Below are 22,420 nucleotides of genomic sequence, written 5' to 3'. Positions count from 1 at the left end.
TGTAGTAGTCACACCTATCTGAGGCCGGTCAATAAAACTATAGGCAAATAAACACAACTTAAAGATCATGACTAGTAAGCCAAGCTCCTATAACTTGCCATGCCAAAAGAAAAGAGTGAAAGGCCTTGTATGGATTTTAGGTTTTTTGCTTGACCAAGAAGCAACCTATCTTGGACACAAAGTAATTCACTTGATCTTTGATCAAGTTGAATTTGATTTGGATCAAAGAAGGTTAAGCCTCTCATATGTCAAGGCTAACCACAAATCATTAACTCATTGGCCAAAAGAAAAAGAAGAAGATGAAGATGAAATGAAATGAACAAAAAGGAGAATTCAATTGACATAATCGAAACACAATGATCCAATGTGGATGGAATCAACACCAATCAATGGTAAACAAAAGTGAAATGAAGATTAGAACTCAAGAAAGGTCAAATATATTTTTGGTATTTTTGGAATTAAAATAATACATAAAATAAAATGAACAAAATATGATAAAACTTCAAATTCAATTCAAATCAAGTTGGATAAGTCCAATTGAATCATCATAATCTAACATGGTCAAACAAAGTTTGACAAATTTTCTTAACATTTTTTGAAAACAGCAACTATTTTAAAATCAATTAAAAGCATTAAAATATCTGAATATGAGAATCAGAGTCTTCGTAGCTCGGCTGACCTATTTGTTTGTTTTGTGTTTTTTAGATGAACGACGTTACTACGCAATCTATCGGATGCTCGACCTTTGGAGACTTACTCGCCTGTAGTAGAAGAAGTTAACGTGTTCTTAGGAGAAGAAAAATCAATGAGTTTGTTTGTGTTTTAGGATGCTCATGCAAAAAGGAAGTCCTAGACGAAGGAACCGTGCTACCTTAATTGACATGCAAACGAGAGACTATACGAAGCCTAGTAATCCTATGGGGAGAGGATCAAACATACATGGGTAGGGCTTTAGTCAAGAGGGGTCATATCAACCTCGACAAACAAGCCATGGAAAGGTAATCAAATGGGCTCTTAACCACTGACATTGGACGTCAGGGTGAGCAGATCAAACGGCTAATGAGGATAAGACCTCATAGCTCTTAACCCTGGACAGGGTGAGCTCATGACAAAAAGTGGGGATTCAGAAAGGTGGAACCCTCTCTACTGACTGACCGGACAAAAGATCTTGGTCTTTTGTTCTGAAGCATTGACACGTAGTGCAAGCATAAAGAATGACACACTGAATAACGGGGGATTGACTACTAATCCCTTTTATCCGTCAATTGCCTCTTCGTGGAGGTCTTTAGCACTGGTGCCTCTTCTTGGAGGTCTTTGGGCACAAAAGTAAACACATAAGAACATTGCCTCCTATCGAGGTCTTCCAGCTAAGAAAGCGGTAAAATGCGGGAAAGATAAAGGGATCAAGAGATCTACCACACGGATACAGATCCGAAGTAACAGCAACTAAAGAAATAAGAAACCCGGAGATCTCTCAGGCTAGCACCATCAAAGAAAACAAGTCAGCAAAGCAATCAGAATAAATCTCCAAGCGGTATCCCACAAATAAAGTGGAATACCAAGCAATCTATCTCTTCAAGAGTTATGCGAGCTCTCACAAAAACTCAACAAACAGGTTAGGATAACAAGATGGGGTGCAATCAAGAGTTGCACCAAACAGAAGAATCATAGAAACAACATGAACCATGCTACAAAAAGCTCACAAAAAGCAACCGAGGGTAAGAGGCCTAAACCTCTTGTCAAACAAATGCATCAAAAGGGTATCAAAACTTAAAGTCAAGGAGCAAAAATCCACACATCAAGACATGACATACATACTAAAACATGTGCCCGGATTCAATAGAAAACATGTCACAACAAAGCATGAAACAGATTGAAGAGCAAACAGAAAAAAGCAGCTACTGTCGCGATCGCTACTGCTTCGCTTAGCGAAGGCTTAGCGAAGATTCGCTACAGGTTCGCTTAGCGAGGTGCTAGCGAATGCCTGCGGGTTCTGGCTTCTTCTCTGATAACAGTACGATTTCAGAAACCCCAAACCCTATGGTATCCATCTCGGTAACGAAGTGATTAAACATTCAAGGCATTATTCTACACATTCATGCACATCTAAACCCACATGCAAAACCTAACGATACCCACTCTTCCAAATTCAACCGAAATACCTCATACATTCAGAAAATTCAAATTGAAAGCATAAAGTAATGGAAATAGGGCAAACCTGGTTGGAGAGATCGAATGAAATTGAATTGCACCGTTGGGTTTGCAAAGCAATGTTAGGGTTAATATGAGATGGAACTGATAGAGGCGATTCACAGTGAAAAGTCTCAGAGTCCGAGTGAATTTTTCTCTTCATTGTCTAGAGGCTGCTGCAGATTAGTTAGTTCACTCTCTCTAGGGTTTTGTTTCAATGAAATTTAGAATTTATACTCTGATTTTCGTGGCTTGGTAGGCTCAGAATGAAGGCAACTCAAGCCCAAAATTTTTCTGTTATATGTTTTTTATTTTTAAAACGCGTGGGCTTCGCCTAGCGATAAATTTTCTCGCCTAGCGAGCATGACAGTTCAGACACTGGTGGCTCGCTAGCCAAACCATTCTGCTCGCCTAGCGAGCATGACAGTTCAAGTCATCTTTCCAAATTTATAACCTGTGCACTGGACCTTTGTTCCTTCAAGAGTAATATGTCGAGAGATGAATAGGCCTCATTCGAACATGTTGGAAGTAACTCAAGTTATTCCCTAGCCATTTGACCTTCAGTTGACCAACAGTTGACTTTCGATTTCACAGTTGAATTTGGAACTGTACTGAGCCTGTTAAGCTTGATCTTTTGAAGAAAACCTCTGAAAATGAAACCAATTGACTTGGATGATAAACTCTGGGAGCTAATTCTGATTGACATGATGAAATGCAATGTTAAATGACCTAAAATGAATGCATGAATGAGGAGGGCAAATTTGAGGTGCTACAGCTGCCCCTATTCAATCAACTATGAACCTGAACGGATAAAAGCAGCGACTATCAGTCCTTCAAGGTAAACAGGGATTGAATACCAAAAGAACCGAAGAATTTGCACTCTGTAGGTGACGAAGCGAGGAAAGCGAGGCCATTTACCGATGGCGGCTTCAAAACGAATTTGATATTTACCGATATCAAATAAAGCGAGGCCATTTACCGATGGCGGCTTCAAAACAAATTTGATATTTATCGATATCAAATAAAGCGAGACCATTTACCGATGACGGCTTCAAAACAAATTTGATATTTATCGATATCAAATAAAGTGAGGCCATTTACCGATGGCGGCTTCAAAACCAATTTGATATTTACCGATATCAAATAAAGCGAGGCCATTTACCGATGACAGCTTCAAAACAAAATTTGATATTTACCGATATCAAGGAAAGCGAGGCCATTTACCGATGGCGGCTTCAAAACAAAATTTGATATTTACCGATATCAAATAAAGCGAGGCCATTTACCGATGGCGGCTTCAAAACAAAATTTGATATTTACCGATATCAAGGAAAGCGAGGCCATTTACCGATGGCGGCTTCAAAATAAAATTTGATATTTATCGATATCAAAGAAAGCGAGGCCATTTACCGATGGTGGCTTCACTGGGGAGGAAAAAGATGTTTACCGACATCGAACAATGATGTTTACCGACACCAAAGAAAGAAATACACTTATGAAACGAAACCATTTACCGATGGCGAAAATGAAACACTCAATATTTGCGGATAGCGAATCTGTTGGGGAATCTTAAATGACAAAATCATTTACCGATGGTTAACAAGCGGCTGATGTTTACCGACATCGAACAATGATGTTTATCGACACCAAAGAAAGGAAAGGACACACATGGGTGTTGACATAACGATTTTTGTAGACACCATGAGAGACATGCCATTTACTGATGGCCAACAATTGGAATTCGACGTTTACCGACATCGAAAGATGATGTTTACCGACATCAAAGAAAAGCACATACATTTACGGGGAGCAACACGACGCTTACCGGTATCGCAAGGATGATATTTACATACGTCAAACTAAGGCAGACACTTGTCGGGGACTAAATCGGAAGGGAATCAAGCTTTCCTTTCACGGGCTGGTGAGAAAATAAATCTCACTGGGATTATCGATTCTGAATGTTGCCAAGAGCAACTGCTGCAAATGTGCTACACAGATGTTGAAAAATGATCCGTCTCTTCCGGATATATGATCCAATCTGGTTTAATACATGTATGCATATGTTTGAGTTTTTCATGGCGTAATGCTCCATACCGAATGGAAATGCTACGCGATTTGAGAATGCGAATGCAAATGATGATTACTACATGCAAGATGCAAATGGAGGAAAACTCCTGCTGGGAAAGCAAATGATCACTTTATTGAGCACACAGTTTCTGATTCGATCTTCCAACTCTGTGGGGACATACAACAATTCTGCTGAGGATACTTACTAATATGATATTCTCGGAACGGTAGAGAAACCAACTCAACTGGGGAGTCACTTGTTGGGAAAACACCAACCTCTCGACCATGCTGGGGAAACAAATTCTGAACTCGACTTAGACGACCCAACTTCTTACACGACTGGACAGTGCTGAAACAAACAGGGTTTTCCTTCGAACAAACTTTGGCTTGTCTGCTTTAGCCATCAATCAAAGATAGTAACCTGCAAAACGACAGGACATACATGCCCCAGGGGATCGTATGGACAAAATATACTCAAGTGTACTCAACATTCAAAATGATTTTCAGATGTTTTATCTTTTCGCACGTCATTGTCTAGCCTTCATGTTTTTAGATGCAATGTTTATCAAAAATTCGGACGTTTTTTGCAAACAAAACAGTAGAAATAAAAAAAAACAAGAGAGCAATTTGACTGAATAACGACTTTTATTGATTGAAAATGGCCTATAATGGCGAATACATCAGGAAGCAATTCCTAGGAAGAGGTAATTGCGCCAAAAGAGAAAATAAACTATCCTATTGGCAATGTGAACACGACATTCCACTATTTCCCAATTCTGTTATGACTTATAGATCTTCACTTTCCCCCAAATTCTTTACTTTCTGAGAAGAGTGATTGGACCGATCATATCCTTCAAGATGGTAGACACTGAAACGCGAAGAAGTACAGATAACTCAGACTGTAGTCTTCTCTTTAATCCCCCTTTTGCTTGGACCGCCTTTTCAGGTTTTCAATCCACCGGGATACCCATTTTTGCCTAAGCCGCCTTTGTAGGTTTTCGACTTACCGGGTGTACATATTTTTTTTATTCTTTATCCCTAACTTTTGCCCGAACCTTTTTTCTTTTTTTTTCTTGGTTCACCGGGATGCCCTTTTTTGCCTGGACTTTCTTTTTTGTCCAGCGGGTCAGTTTATGCAAAGTATTTTTTGACTACATCTGAATTCACAGGAGACGGAAAATCTTCACCATCCATAGTTGTAAGCATCAAGGCTCCACCAGAAAATACCTTTTTAACAACATATGGACCTTCATAATTCGGAGTCCACTTGCCCCTGTTATCTGTACCGGGAGGAAGGATCCTCTTCAAAACTAAGTCACCTATCTGATAGCTTCGAGGACGCACTTTCTGATCAAAGGCCTTCTTCATCCTTCTCTGATATAGTTGTCCATGACACACAGCATCTAATCGCTTTTCCTCAATTAAATTTAACTCATCAAACCTGGCTTGAACCCACTCAGCCTCGTCAAGTTTTACATCCATCATCACCCTCAAAGAAGGGATTTCAACTTCTGCTAGCAAGACTGCCTCCATCCCATACACAAGTGAAAACGGAGTTGCCCCGGTTGACATATGCACTGAGGTACGATACCCATGCAATGCGAAAGGCAACATCTCATGCCAATCCTTGTACGTCATAACCATCTTTTGCACAACCGTCTTAATGTTCTTGTTTGCCGCCTCTACAACACCATTCATCTTTGGTCTGTAAGGAGAAGAATTATGGTGTTCGATCTTAAAGTCTTTGCAAAGCGCTTTCATCATCTTGTTATTGAGATTCGAACCATTATCAGTGATGATTCTCTCAGGAACCCCATAACGACAGATAATTTCTTTCTTAATGAATCGAGCAACCACTTGTCTGGTAACATTGGCATAGGAAGCTACTTCCACCCACTTGGTAAAGTAATCAATCGCGACTAGGATGAAGCGGTGTCCATTAGAAGCAGTAGGTTCAATCTTTCCAATCATATCGATGCCCCACATCGCGAATGGCCAAGGAGAATTCATAATGTTCAGAGGGTTTGGTGGTACATGCACCTTATCTGCATAGATCTGACATTTGTGGCACTTCCGAGCGTATTTGAAACAATCAGATTCCATGGTTATCCACTAATAACCGACTCTTAACAACTTCTTGGCCATTGCATGACCACCAACATGGGTACCGAAAGATCCCTCGTGTACTTCCTGGATTAATATGTCTGCTTCGTGTCTGACCACGCATCTGAGCAAAACCATGTCAAAGTTCCTCTTGTACAACACATCATCCTTGTTCAAGTAAAAGCTTCCAGCTAGCCTTCTCAATGTCTTCTTGTCATTCTTTGAGGCTCCTTCAGGATACTCTTGGCTTTTGAGGAAATTCTTAATATCATAAAACCACGGATTCTCATCAATAACAGACTCGGCTGCAAACACATACGCAGGCCTCTCGAGTCGATTCACAGCAACGTGTGGCACATGATTCTGCCAATGGACTTTAATCATGGAAGACAATATGGCTAAGGCATCAGCCATTTGATTTTCATTTCGGGGTACATGATACAACTTTACTGTCTTGAAGAAAGTCAGGATCCTTCTGGTGTAATCTCTATAAGGAATCAAATGCGGCTGATGAGTATTCCAGTCTCCATTGACTTGGTTAATCACTAGAACAGAATCTCCATAAATGTCCATAGTTTTGATCCTTAGGTTGATGGCTTCCTCAATCCCCATGATATAGGCCTCGTATTCAGCTTCGTTGTTGGTTACTTCAAAAGTCAATCTGGCGGAAAAAGGTATGTGTGCACCTTTAGGATTAATGAGTACTGCCCCAACACCATTTCCATTCACATTTACCGCCCCATTAAACATCAGTGTCCACTTGTCATCGGGATCCGGTCCTTCCTCGACAAGAGGCTCTTCACAATCTTTCATCTTTAAGTACATGATATCTTCATCGGGGAATTCAAACATCATCGGCTGATAGTCATCAATTGGTTGCTCGGCAAGGTAATCAGACAGAATACTACCCTTGATGGCCTTTTGCAACGTGTACTGGATATCATATTCTGTCAAAATCATCTTCCAACGAGCCACTCGTCCGGTAAGAGCCGGCTTTTCAAAGATATACTTTACTGGGTCCATCTTAGAAATCAACAAGGTAGTATGGTTCAACATATACTGTCTTAGTCAGCGAGCAGCCCATGCCAAAGCGCAGCAAGTTTTCTCGAGCAGCGAATATCTTGTTTCACAGTCGGTAAACTTTTTGCTAAGGTAGTATATTGCATGCTCTTTTCGACCAGACTCGTCATGCTGTCCCAATACACACCCCATCGAATTCTCTGTTACTGAAAGGTACATTATCAGAGGCCTCCCAGGAACTGGAGGTATAAGAATTGGAGGTTTCTGCAAATAATCTTTTATCTTATTAAAAGCTTTTTGACAGTCATTGTTCCACCCAATTGCTTGATCTTTTCTTAGCAATTTAAATATCAGTTCGCACGTAGCTGTTAGGTGAGATATGAACCGTGCAATGTAGTTCAGCCTCCCTAAAAACCCACGAACCTGCTTCTCCATTCTTGGTTCAGGCATTTCTTGAATAGCTTTTACTTTCGCTGGATCAACCTCAATCCCTTTCTCGCTGACAATGAAACCTAACAGCTTTCCAGATCTAACTCCAAATGTACACTTGTTTGGATTCAGCCTCAGTTTGAACTTTCTCAATCTTTCAAACAACTTTTGCAAGTTTACCAAGTGCTCCTCTTCTGTCTGAGACTTCGCAATCATATCATCCACGTACACTTTAATTTCTTTGTGCATCATGTCATGAAAGAGAGTCGTAATAGCTCTTTGGTAGGTAGCACCGGCGTTCTTCAACCCAAATGGAATTACCTTATAACAAAACATGCCCCAAGGCGTAATGAATGTCGTCTTCTCCATGTCTTCTGGCGCCATCTTGATCTGATTATAGCCAGAAAATCCATCCATGAAAGAGAAAACCGAGGACTGAGCAGTGTTATCGACCAATACATCAATGTGAGGTAATGGGAAGTCATCTTTCGGACTGGCTCTGTTTAAATCTCGGTAATCAACACACATCCTGACTTTACCATCCTTCTTCGGCACAGGTACGATGTTGGCCACCCAAGGGGGATAATTGGTAATTGCTAGAAAACCTGCATCCAACTGTTTCTGAACCTCCTCTTTGATCTTGACAGCCATATCAGGACTAGTTCTACGAAGCTTCTGCTTTACTGAAGGACAATCTTCTCTGAGAGGTAGCCTGTGCATCACAATATCTGTATCCAAACCAGGCATATCTTGATATGACCATGCGAATACATCCACATATTCTTGCAGCATTTCAATCAGCCCTCTCTTGACCTTTTCCTCTAAAGCAGCCCCTATCTTGATCTCTTTCTTTGCGTCCTCGGTACCAAGGTTAATGACTTCCAACTCTTCCTGATGAGGTTGAATGACCCTTTCCTCCTGTTTCAAAAGTCTGGCTAATTCTTTGGGGAGTTCACAATCTTCTTCACTCTCCTCTTCGGCTTGGTAAATGGGATTATCGAAGTCATACTGAGCCATAACATAACTGTTTTTAATGGAATCCGCAAGATCAATTCTGCATGAATGATGTTTCATGCTTTATTTTAGAAAAGAGTTCAAGGAAGTCACAAAAACATTGCCATTTTTATTGTTTTGAAAATGAAAGTAAAAACAGAAAGACAGTGAGCACAAATTTGATTGCAAAACGTCCTTTATTGATGATAATCATTGAAAATTTAAAACATGAGGTGGCCCTACAATGAACCACTACGCCTTGGGCAGAGCGTAGGGCTTTTGTGCAAAATGAAAAACAGAATAAAATTACTCGGTCTGAAGAGTAACTTGGACTATTTCTTCAGCAGTCCAGTTGTTGATCTTCTCCCCTGGAGCCCACGGGCGCACCCAATTGTCCATATCACAATCACTGTCACCATCTTCATTGTCTGTTGCAAAGACATCCCCATGATTCATCAATCCAGCACTAGTGAAAGTAAACGGCCCTTTCTGATCCTGGACACCCTGCTCTGATGATTGAAAAGGCTGATAACCAATGCCAAACATGTCTTCTTTTACGGGCACATCAATCATCTTGCCCCAACCTTCCGCGTTACCTGAATGAATGACCTACAGAGCTTGTTTATAGGAAGCAATCGAGGTACCTGGTTTCTTCTGTTCAACAAAATCCACCTTCTCAATACTGACAGTCTCAAAAGCTTGACATAGAGTTTCATGAATTTCGCCATCCATCTCCACATATTTGAAGGAGGATAAATGGCTCACAAAGATGTCCTCTTCGCCACACACGGTCACAACTTGACCATCCCACACATATTTTAGCTTTTGGTGGAGAGTCGAAGAAACTGCTCCGGTTCCATGTATCCAGGGACGCCCCAATAGACAACTATATGCTGGTTGAATATCCATCACATAGAAGACAATATTAAACACTTTCGGGCCGATTTTCACAGGCAACGTGACTTCACCAAAAACCGATCGCTTGGATCCATCAAAAGCACGGACAAAAAGATCACTTGGTGTGAGAACAACCCTTTCGGCATCAAGCTTACTCAGAGCCTTTTTGGGAAGCACATTCAAAGAAGAACCGGTATCAACCAAAACATGCGATAAAACCGCGCCTTTGCATTCCATCGTGATATGCAGAGCTCTATTGTGATTGCGACCCTCAGGTGTCAAGTCTAGATCCGTGAATCCCAAACCATGTCTCGTGTTAACATTTGTAATAACACCTTTAAGCTGGTTAACAGAAATCTCTTGAGGCACATAAGCCATATTCAACATTTTCAACAGGGCGTTACGGTGTGCCTTGGAACACATCAACAGAGAGAGAATAGAGATTTTTGACGGTGTCTGGTTCAACTGATCCACGATCTTGTAATCACTCTTCTTGATAATTCTCATAAATTCCTCCACGTCCTTCTCAAAAGAACCCTCGGGCACTTCCTTCCGCACTGGTTCTTCTTCAACTACAACTTGTTTTCCTTTTGTTCTAGCAAGAGCCTCAGCATTGTTATCCTTCGGAACTTGTGGTGCAAACAAACAACCACTTCTCGTAAATCCTCCGGGTCCTCCCACATTACCCACAGTCGAACCAACTGTTACTGGAGTCTGATTTACTGATTTGGTCTGATTCTTAGGTCTTCTATTTCCGCAAGAAGCATTGTCATATTGCCACGGAATTGCTCTACTATTATCATAAAGTCTTCCACTAGAAGCAGCAATGGTGGTAGGAGTATTGATAGTTACTGGAACATTACTAATCACGGGAACACCAACAGTCATCGGAGCAGATATGGTCACGAGCGCAGCTACGGTCACAGGCGCACTAATAGTTCTTGGAGCACGTACATGACCTTTTGATGGTGTAAAGTAAATGGTAACAGTTGATACCTCTCCACGGTCTTTCACTACTCGATCAAACTGTAAACAACCCTCATTCATCAAATCCTGGATACCTTCTTTCAATTTTACACAGCCGTTTTCATGATTACGGCAATCTAAACAATTCTTGTCACATCCCGGGAATACTCCCCCTCTAAGAAGACGTTCCTTCACTACAAACAGCGGAGTCTGAACATCATTAAAATTGACTACCAAGTTCAAATTTTCCCCATCTTCCACACTATTTACTCTGGGCCCTCCATGCTGAGGCATAAGGTTATTCACCACATTCGGAGTAGGAGCAAAGTTAATCGTCTTGCAATCTCTTTAATATTGATTTCAGGCCATTGTAGTATCAAGTGTACAAGATTAGCCATTTGTGCGTACAACACCGGCTGCTCCTCCGGTTACGGTATCCTTGACTGTACCGTTTGCTGCAACTTGGTAAATTGCGAGGGAACAACCGATTATGGAATAGACGGAAGACATGATTGCTGCCACTATCGAAAGCAAACATGTTTCATGAAACTCAGGAATTTGAGAAGCGGAAATTCGAATCACTCCAAAACCGATCAGGTAGGTGATGGCAAACTGTCAGGAGTGAGCTAAGAGAATTCATCTTCATGTAAGGACAAGATGCGCAACCACCATGAATGGAACAACCCTCCCCGCTAGTTACTCCTGGTACAACAGGAGGTATGATATCACTGACTTCAACTGAATTTAGACTAGAAGTTGTTTTCGAGATTGAGTCTGATGAAACTGGAAACATAATTTCAACAGTAACTTTTGCTCCATGAGAAGAGGATTTTGCAGGCTCTAACAGACTACAAACTACTGCCACAATTGCAGTCACCATCCCAGATTCTGTTCCTAAAACAAATTGAAGATGGTCATCAATGTTTCTATCCAAAGATTCTTGAACCCTGTCTTTTATGAAATCCAATATATTCTGGGTGGACCCTACTACTCCCATTCCTCTTCTTTTTGCTTCCATTGCCAATGAAAACATCTCTCCAGGTACCTCAAGATGGGCAGTAAGGAATGCATCACAATACATTTCTTTTATCGAATCCACAACTTCATGGCCAAATAGGTGATGAACAATGCATGATCCATCCTGATAAAAGTAAAGTCGTGGTAGTAAGGATTTAATAGAGTCTACATTGTGCTCAGGATGTATCGCAACAATCTCTTCATCGGTCATTACTGCCATCTGTTAGAACAATTCTACAATATTTGCACCCATGTAAGAATCAGGCCCATAATATATGCTCAAATCTGGCACTTGGGCAAATGCCTGTAGAATAGTCTGGATAACGTTTGATGAGGTACAGGTTATTGTTGGCACAAGCTCATGAGCATATGCCTTTGTCTCTAACTTAGTGTTAATGTATATGACATGCAAAGAAGTAGACCTAGAAGTTGGCTCAAGATACTCCATATAAGTAGAGGTAGCTGCAGCATCAGCCAGTGAACAACCAATACGCTCATTTGACATTCTATAAACATCGACCTCATTGAAACCGGCTTGATCAAGGATGGCGCGCACATTTTCCGACATAAAGTCCACACCTAGCACTGTTATGGATTTGCATCCAGCTTTTGCCATATTTAGCTCCAGTAGTCTTTTAAGCTCGAATTAACAATATTTCTTCGATTAATATCAGAAAGTTCAGAAGCAGAGAAATTGTTCACAAGATTTGGTTTCTCATTTTGAGTTTCGCCGCACAAATCAAACGATGGTACTGAGAAAACACCAAGAGATGGCTCTTCAATATGTTTGAATTAATCATTCTAATCTTGTTCCACAACATCAGTTTCCACGTCATCATCAAGTGGAAAATAAAAAACAACAACATCACCAAGAATCTCCTCCGACACACCGTTAAAATTGTTGTCGAAAAACCAACAGTTCTTCATATTAACATTATCCGGAACTGAACTGGAAGTTTAAACGGCAGCGGCGATTTGGTGCGGTATACGGTTACCGACGGTAGCATGGATGAAGCACTTTGGCATTCATGGACTTATGTTAGAACTCACTTTGAGTCTTCTTCCTCCCCTAATAGGTGCATCTACAGTCCTTGACTGCATAAGGGCTGTCAAATGATCAATCTCAGACCTGGTGAAAGTCTTCTGCTTTAACAGTTTCTCAAGTTCAATTAATCCACCTTGATCTGAGTCAGAACAATTAATTTGAAGATTACTTTCACCAACTGCTCCTTGCTGATTTCCAGGAGATTCATTAGCAACTTGTCTAGCTTCTTCTTGAGGACTGTCCTGCCAGTAACTTCAGTAATATTTCCACTCCTCCAGGTTGAATTGTTGAGTTCCAGAATCCCTCAGCACTGCTGGAGAGATTTTTCAATGTTCCTGTCAATAAACTTTCAACTACAATTTCCATTTTCAAACCAATTCGCAACTGCTCCCAAAGCACGGCTACTACTCCTTCAGTTGAAAATATTTTGGAACCAACGTAACCTTTTTCACCACCTTGAGAGACATCATATATAGTCTTTGCAGCGACAATTCCCGTTTTTCCTTCCATAAGCCATCACAATAATTACAAGCTCATCACCTTTGTTTCTGTTTGAAGTTATTACAACCGGATTCTCCTTTATGATCTTGCTCTCCTGTACCATGAGCATGGCATCCATCAAGTATACTAGACTTATCACTTTGTTTCTGTAACTGGCCAGAGAGGGTAGTAACAATAGGAATTTTGGAAGCACCAAGAGTCATACTGAGCTCATTTGTTGTAGGTACTACAACTGGAACAGTAGACAAACTACATGGCATCCCTCTGTCTGAGTTTTTCTTCTACAGAAGCCCGAGCATCATTGTCGGATGATTTATTCAAGTCCTTTTCTTTTTCTAAAGCAACTATCTTAGAATTATCAAAATGATTTACATCAACAAAGCTATGACTAGTGTCAGTCGTGTCACTTCCAGAGGAACTTCCAACTTCTTTTCTGATAGAATTGCGTGCAGGGGTGGGTATGCTAGAGATTCCATATTGAACAGAAGGAGTAGTTCCAACTCGGCCAATTGACATCTGAGGCAAAGCAGGAAGTGTTCCAAACGGATTTGTAATGGGTGCTGCTTGTGCAACCACATAATTCTGGGGAACAGGCTGAAGTCCAAAATTATTCCGACCAAACATGCCTGGAGTCCCACCGAAGCTACTTGCACCAGCAGGTTGCGTCTGGCCAAAGTTACTAAAGGAAAAGGCACCACTTGACTGAGTAGGTTGCGCAGATTGGAATGGTGTTGACATTGACGGCGCTGTTTGACCAAAACCTGTCATAGCATTGGACGTGAGTGGTGCGCTGTTGACGTTGAAGAACCAAAAGCCGATGAACTGAAAGCAGGAGCTGAAGTTCCAAATCCAGAAGAAAATGTTGAAGTCTTTGGTGCAAATGGGTTAGAATTAGGTGTTGTGCTAGAGAAAAGATTGGCTGATGATTGACCAAATACAGGTGATGGAGAAAAGGCATTTGTTTGTGTCGTAGATGAATTAAAGCCTGCCATACCAGTTGGCTGTGGTGCAGAGGCAAGTGGTCCTCCTTTATCTCCCAATTGATAGTCCTCCCATCTTAGCTCCTTTGCAACCAGTTCACATTCCTTCCTGATTTTGGAGATGGGTTGGATTTTGTCCAAATGCTAATTTTTGTAAATTATGTATGTTTTTTTTGGATAATCTTATGATTTGCAATGATTGAAAATTGGTGTTTCTTGTAGCAAGACAAAGATCTCTCTTTGCATCTTAGAAACTTCAAGTATTCATGTGATGAGATGTTTTTTGATTATAAGTTATTCATATGCCATGTACATGGATGATTATGATTGAATGAATGAACGAAGGAATCGAACTATGAACGAGTATGTGGAAATTCTTGAATATGAATGGAATTTTTTTCAATGTGAATGAAGAAAATAAGAATGTAAATTTGGAATGTGAAAAATGTAAAAAATATGAAATAGTAAACATGAACATGAATGAAGAAAGAATGCAAACGAGTGATTGATGGGGAAAAATCTTCAGGGCCAAAATCGGGGTATGACAGTTGCCCCTATTTAAACATCCTCCACCAGAGGAAAATGAAGCAGCAATTTTCATCGGATCACAGTGGGGGATGGTTAAATACTATGGAGACCCAGATTTTGATCCTGAAAAATGCAAATGTTATGATATGATATGCATGGATGCATGACTCTTTATTTTTTGAATTTATCTGTTAGGGATACGGAGAACCTTTAACAAGAGATGTTATAACCGACAAACCACTCTGTGGGGAACTCTGATGGTACACAGGGAGACAGACGAATGGTAAAAACCAACTCGCCGGGGAAAACAATCCTGTTGGAGAGTCAGACACACATTGGAGAGTACTCAAAGTGAAATTCGATGAACGACACTTAGAATACAAGAGATTTCGGCAGTAAGTTCACACATGACTTACTAAACCCGAATAAGAAAAATTTCTACAACAGGTTCATACATGACCTGATAACACTGAAATGAAAGCTCAACAACAGGTTCATACATGACCTAACAATATCAGAAAAATCAAAGAGAGTGTATCAACAAGTTCATACATGACCTGTCAACACTGAAATAATCATAGAGAAAGATTCTTCAAAACAGGTTCAGACATGACCTGGTAACACTTGGAATAAAAGCTCAACAGCGGGTTCATACATGACCTGACAATGCTGGGGAATACCAAGAACGGTTCTGACAGCAAGTTCAAACATGACTTGACAACAATCGGAAAAATCAAAAAGAGTGTATCAATAAGTTCATACATGACCTGACAACACTAAAATAAACATAGAGAAAGATTCTTCAAAATAGGTTCATACATGACCTGGTAATACTGGAAAGAAAACTCAACAACAGGTTCATACATGACCTGACAATGTTGGGGAATATCAAGAATTTCTGACAGCAGGTTCAGACATGACCTAACAAACTCAGAAAAATTCAAAAAGAGTATATCAACAGGTTCATACATGACCCGATGACAAACTTAAATACTTTGAGAAAATTTCCACAACAAGTTCATACATGACTTGACAACATTGGAACAAAAGGTTCAGCAACAGGTTCATACATGACCTGATAACACTGGAATATATCAAGAAGTTCTGACAGCAGGTTCATACATGACCTAACAAGCTCAGAAAAATTCCAAAAGAGTATATCAACAGGTTCATACGTGACCTGATAACAAACTTGAACATTTTGAGAAAATTTCCACAACAAGTTCATATATGACTTGACAACATTGGAAATATTCTTCAAAAACAGGTTCAGACATGACCTGGGAATATTGGAATAAAAGCTCAACAACAACAGGTTCATACATGACCTAACAATGCTGGAACATCCAAAGAATTTTCAACAACAGGTTCATACATGACCTGACAACACTTGATTATTCAAAGAATTTTTAAAACAGGCAGGTTCATACATGACCTGACGACACTTGATTATTCAAAGAATTTCGATTAACAGGTTCATACATGACCTGACATCGCTTGGGAAAAATCCAAGGGAGTTTTACCAATAGGTTCATACATGACCTGAGAATATTGGAAAACATACAAAGCAAGTTTCATCAATAGGTTCATACATGACCTGACATCACTTGGGAAAAAAATCAAAGGGAGTTTTACCAATAGGTTCATACATGACCTGAGAATATTGGAAAACATACAAAGCAAGTTTCAATAATAGGTTCATACATGACCTGACACTTTAGAATACATATGATGGTTCTGGAGATTTCTCACAAGAAATTCATCCAATCACAGATTTTGGAGATTCCTAACAGGGAATTTATGCAAAACAAAGATAAGCGGGAGTCTTCTTATAAGTAGATCATCCACGCAAAAAGGCTACGATGATTCTTTATAGAGAAATCAAACAAAACCAACATCATTGGAGTTTTCTAACACGAAAAACCTCCAAGCTTCTAGGAACTCCTCAAGATGATGAGTCATACATGACTTTCACGGAACCATCAGGAAAGACAAGGTATTCAAACTCTATGTACGTGCCAACAACAATTGGACTTTGACTGTAGGCAATGGATTACAACAAGATTCTTTAACGGATTTTGCCAACAAAAATTAGACTTGATGAAGGTCAATAGTAAATAATTACCAGCCACAATGGAGTTTTCCAGCAACAACTGGACTTGAAATGATGTTGGCGACAACCAAACTTCAGATATCAATCACAAATGTATTTACAAACAGACTGACAGTGATGCCAACGACAATTGGGTTTAAGATAAATGCTGGTTACAACCCGACCTTAAAGGATAAAAGTTACAACTGGATTTGGTCAAAGACGCTGGTGACAACCAGACTTAACAGATGATGCCAGTAACAACTGGTCTCAGAGGTCAAGGGATACAATCAACAACGAGACATGAGATTATGCAAATGAGCGCGAAGCACTTCGGCTATGCATGATTTGAATTTTGCTTATATGCATGATGTATGAATGATCATGAAATGCAAATGCTAACAATATACAGACTGGAAATTAGGGAAAGCTTTATGGAGGTACTGAATCCTCAACACCAATAACTCAACTGAAGGAGTGAGTAAATGCATCAAAGGAGGATCTATCAAGCTGAACAGTTACAACTGGCCCAATAATCCTTCCAGAGAATGATAAATTTGTGCTCTCTGGAGATAGATGTTGATCATCCAAGGGGAGTCTTGCAACTTGATACATGCGGGGAAAGACGAAAGATTTCCTTTTAATATTTCCACATGTCAAAGCAAAATTGTGTTCCTCAATATGTTGAAAAATTCTTTTTTGAGTTCAAAATTTCATTATTAACAAATAAATGACATTTTACATAACAAAGAAAATTAGAGAAAAACAACAAATGATAGAATTTGATGGGCAAACTTGTATTTATTCAAGAATGGTAGCACACAAATGGCGTAGCTCCATGGAATGTTACAAATTTGAAAATGGCAATAGGGAAAGGTTTACATTGAATCACAATGACTACTACTATCCCTAATAACAATGACTCCACGAGACCTCGCTTCTGAAGGGAGTAACTAGATTGATCTTCCATTTTTAGCTCTTCTGTGTTGATCAGTGACGAACCGATGCAGTCTATGCCCTTTGTCCCTAATTTTTGCCTGGATCGCCCTTTCGGGTTTTCAATCCACCGGGACGCTCTTTTTTGCCTAAGTCGCCCTTTCAGGTTTTCGACTTAGCGAGCTACCATTTTTTATTATCCCTAACTTTTGCCTGGACCGCCCTTTCGGGTTTTCAGTCCACCGGGATTTGTCAGGCATAATATCTTTTGACTGCATCAGAGTTCACAGGGTGAATGAACTCTTCGCCATCCATAGTTGTGAGAAATAGAGCACCTCCAGAGTATGCTCTCTTTACAACATATGGGCCTTCATAGTTGGGAGTCCATTTCCCACGTAAGTCTTTGTGTACTGGCAAGATCTTCTTGAGCACGAGATCTCCTTCCTTGAACTCTCGAGGACGAACCTTTTTGTCAAATGCCTTCTTGATTCGTTGCTGGTACAATTGTCCATGGCACAGAGCGGTCATCCGCTTCTCATCAATGAGATTAAGTTGGTCATAGTTATTCTGGATCCATTCAGCTCCATCCAGCTTGGCCTCCATCAATATTCTCATTGAAGGTATCTCTACTTCGACTGGGAGAACTGCGTCCATCCCATACACTAAGGAGAATGGGGTTGCCCCTGTTGAAGTGCGGACTGAGGTCCGGTATCCATGCAAAGCAAAGGGTAGCATCTCGTGCCAATCCTTATAAGTTTTCACCATCTTTTGCAGGATCTTCTTGATATTTTTGTTGGCAGCTTCAACAGCACCGTTCATCTTTGGACGGTATGGAGAAGAATTATGGTGGTCAATCTTGAAACTCTCACATAATTCTGTCATTGTCTTATTGTTCAAGTTTGAACCGTTGTCGGTGATGATCTTGCTTGGGATTCCATAGCGACAGATAATCTCTTTCTTGATAAAGCGAGCAACCACATGTCTCATCACATTGGTGTAGGAAGCAACCTCTACCCATTTAGTAAAGTAATCGATGGCAACCAGGATGAAGCGGTGACCATTGGAAGCCTTAGGTTCTATAGCACCAATCATGTCGATGCCCCACATTGAGAAAGGCCAAGGTGATGTTAAAACATTCAACAGTGTTGGCGGTACATGCACCTTATCAGCATAAATTTGGCATTTATGACATTTTCTAGCATAGCTGAAACAATCGGATTCCATGGTCGACCAGTAATAGCCAGCTCTCAAAATATTCTTCGCCATGGCATGTCCATTGGCATGGGTCCCAAAGGATCCTTCATGAATTTCCTTGAATAACATGTCTGCTTCGTGTCTATCCACGCATCTGAGCAGAACCATGTCGTGGTTTCTCTTGTAAAGCACATCATTGCTCAAAAAGAATTTGGACGATAACCTCCTCAGAGTTTTCTTATCCAACAATGTAGCATCTTCTGGATACTCTTGACTTAAAAGATATCGCTTGATGTCATGAAACCATGGTTTACCATCAGTTTCTTATCCAATCAATTGACATTAGGTAGACTCATCTCTTTGCTCGATTCGAATAAGTGGAGCTTCATTATGGAATCTGACTTGGTACATGGATGCTAATGTTGCCAAAGCGTCAGTCACTTGATTTTCTACTCTTGGGATGTGATGGAAAGTGATATCGTCGAAGTATTCTATCATCTTCACAACATGAGCGCGATACGAGATCAGCTTCGCATCGCGAGTTTCCCATTCTCCTTTGACTTGATAGATCACTAAGGCTGAATCTCCATACACCTCAAGGATCTTGATTCGGAGATCAATTGCAGCTTCAAGACCAAGGATACAAGCTTCATATTATGCGACATTATTTGTACAATCAAAGCATAACCTCGCTGTAAAAGGAGTAAAGCCACCATTTGGATTCATCAAAACAGCCCCCACACTATGACCATTGTAATTGGAAGAACCATCGAACGCGAGCTTCCATCGAGATCCTGGTTCTGGTCCTTCATCTGGGCCGGGGGTCTCACAATCTTTTATCACCATTATATCCTCATCGGGGAAATCAAACTTCAATGGCTGATAGTCTTCAACTGGTTGATGAGCAAGATACTCTGCTAACACACTTCCCTTGATTTCTTTTTGGGTTACGTACTGGATGTCGTACTCTAACAAAAGCATCTGCCAACGGGCAAGTCTTCCAGTCAAGGCAGGTTTCTCAAAGATATACTTTATTGGATCCATCTTTGAGATCAACAAAGTAGTATGGCAAATCATGTACTGCCTCAAACGACGAGCGGCCCATGCTAGCGCACAACATGTTTTCTCCAAAAGTGAATATCGACTTTCACAATCGGTAAACTTTTTACTCAGATAGTAAATAGCATATTCTTTCCGACCAGTTTCGTCATGTTGCCCCAGCACGCATCCCATTGATCCTTCAAGCACATTCATATACATGATTAATGGCTTTCCCGTGACAGGTGGAATCAAAATAGGAGGCTCTTGCAAGTAGTGACGAATCTTCTCAAAAGCATTTTGACAATCAAAATTCCATTCAACAACTTGATCTTTTCGAAGCAATTTGAAGATAGGCTCACACGTGGCCGTCATATGTGAGATAAACCTTGAGATGTAATTCAAACGTCCAAGGAAACCTCTAACCTCTCGCTCGGTGCGTGGAGGAGGCATTTCTTGTATAGCTCGGACCTTGTCAGGGTCCACCTCAATTCCTCGTTGACTAACGATGAAACCAAGCAACTTCCCTGAACGGACACCGAATGTGCATTTTGCAGGGTTTAATCGTAATCTAAATTTTCTGAGGCGTTCAAAAAGCTTCTTCAGATGGCTCATATGATCTTCTTCATTCTGAGATTTAGCGATCATGTCGTCAACATAGACCTCTATCTCCTTGTGCATCATATCATGGAAAAGAGTGACCATAGCTCTCTGGTAAGTTGCCCCAGCATTTTTGAGACCGAAAGGCATCACCTTGTAGCAAAAAGTGCCCCAAGGGGTGATAAAAGTGGTCTTCTCCATGTCGTCTGGTGCCATCTTGATTTGGTTGTATCCCGAAAAACCGTCCATAAAGGAGAAGACAGCAAATCTTGCAGTGTTGTCTACCAGAGTATCAATGTGTGGTAGAGGGAAATCGTCCTTTGGACTAGCTTTGTTCAGATCCCTATAGTCAACACACATCCTCACATTTCCATCCTTTTTGGGCATAGGTACAATGTTAGCTACCCATTGTGGGTACTTCGCCACTGCGAGAAAACCAGCGTCAAATTGTCGTTTGACTTCTTCACGAATTTTCAGAGCCATATCTGGTCTTGTTCTTCGGAGTTTCTGTTTTACTGGCGGGCAATCTGGCTGAAGTGGCAGCTTGTGCTCAACGATGTCGGTATCTAGACCTGGCATATCCTGGTATGACCATGCAAATACATCCACATATTCTTGTAGCAGCCTGACCAATCTCTCCTTGACGCTTGCTTCAAGTGTGATGCCGATTTTGACTTCTTTCTTCTCTTCCTCTGTGCCAAGGTTGATTGTTTCCACCGGTTCTTCATGTGGCTGAAGGGCTTTTGACTCGTGCTCGAGCTGCCTTGCCAATTCGTCGGGGATGTAACAATCTTCTTCACCCTCTTCTTCCGCTTGGTAGATAGGGGAGTCAAAGTTATGAGAGGTAGTAAAGTCATTGGATTCAACGGGGTTATCATTTATTCTGCATATTTGAATGATTGATTTTTAGAAAAGTAAAAATAAAAGATGCATAAATGAAGAGTTTTTTGGTTTTTGAAAAGATTGCCATTTTCTTAAGAGAAAGCAAAATAAATGAATAAGAAGAATTTAACAAAATTCCTTTCATTCATTGATAATGATTATTTGAAAATGAAAAGGGGCCCTACAACATGATCCATTAGCCTTGGGCAGAGCTAAGGATTTGAAAGGAAAAAAAAACAACAATTATTACTTTGACAAAGGAAAAATTTCGGGGATCTCAACCGCCTTCCAGTTGTTCAAAGTTGTCTCACACCGGTAAACCAAACATGGCTCATCTTCATTTTCGGTGTTGTCTTCAATGGCGTTCACCGCAGGATCTCCATGGGGAGGAAGAGGATTGTTCTTCACATTCGGTCCCATGTCCTTAAAAGACAAGACCTTGCTCTCAATCAATTCACGGACCCTATGCTTCAGAGCGTAACAACCCTCTAAGTCATGCCCGGGGGCACCTTCATGGAAAGGGCAGTGTGCATTAGGGTTGTACCATGGAGGAAGACGATCAAGTGGAGGTCCCATAGGTCTGGGAACCACCAACCCCTTTTGCAATAGGGAGGGATACAACTCAGTGTACGACATTGGAATTGGATTGAAGGTTGCCCTCTCCCCTTGCCTCCTATTTTGGTTTTGAGCATTTTGCTTTGGCGCTTGAGCTCTCGGCTGTTGATAAACAGGAGCTGCTGGTGCTTGCTGATAAGCTGGAGGAGCCGTAGCACGTTGCTGAACTGGAGCTGGTCGGTAAGCTGGAGGCGCTTGATAAGCCTGAGCAGGCTGTTGATTGAATGCAGGCGTCACAGCAGCCACGTATGGTTGCGGAGCATACTGGACGGGATACATGGGTTGCTGATAGGGAATTGGTTGTTGAACATACTGCTGAGGTGGATA

The 22,420-nt window shown here is 40.8% G+C and overlaps 1 protein-coding gene and 1 pseudogene across 1 annotated transcript; both read right to left on the bottom strand.

Moving 5' to 3' along the window:
- Positions 1-8,980: 8,980 nt before the first annotated feature.
- LOC127118029 (quinolinate synthase, chloroplastic-like) lies at positions 8,981-12,659 on the bottom strand (annotated as a pseudogene).
- Positions 12,660-13,477: 818 nt separating this feature from the next.
- On the bottom strand, positions 13,478-13,996 carry LOC127121875 (nuclear pore complex protein NUP98A-like). Its single transcript, XM_051052306.1, has one exon. It carries the CDS (start codon positions 13,994-13,996, stop codon positions 13,478-13,480), a length of 519 nt encoding a protein of 172 aa, XP_050908263.1.
- Between the last annotated feature and the right edge of the window lie 8,424 nt (positions 13,997-22,420).

This window comes from Lathyrus oleraceus, chromosome 2, assembly GCF_024323335.1.
Source record: "Lathyrus oleraceus cultivar Zhongwan6 chromosome 2, CAAS_Psat_ZW6_1.0, whole genome shotgun sequence".
Taxonomy (NCBI): domain Eukaryota; kingdom Viridiplantae; phylum Streptophyta; class Magnoliopsida; order Fabales; family Fabaceae; genus Lathyrus; species Lathyrus oleraceus.
This window is presented reverse-complemented; position numbering and strand designations above follow the sequence as displayed.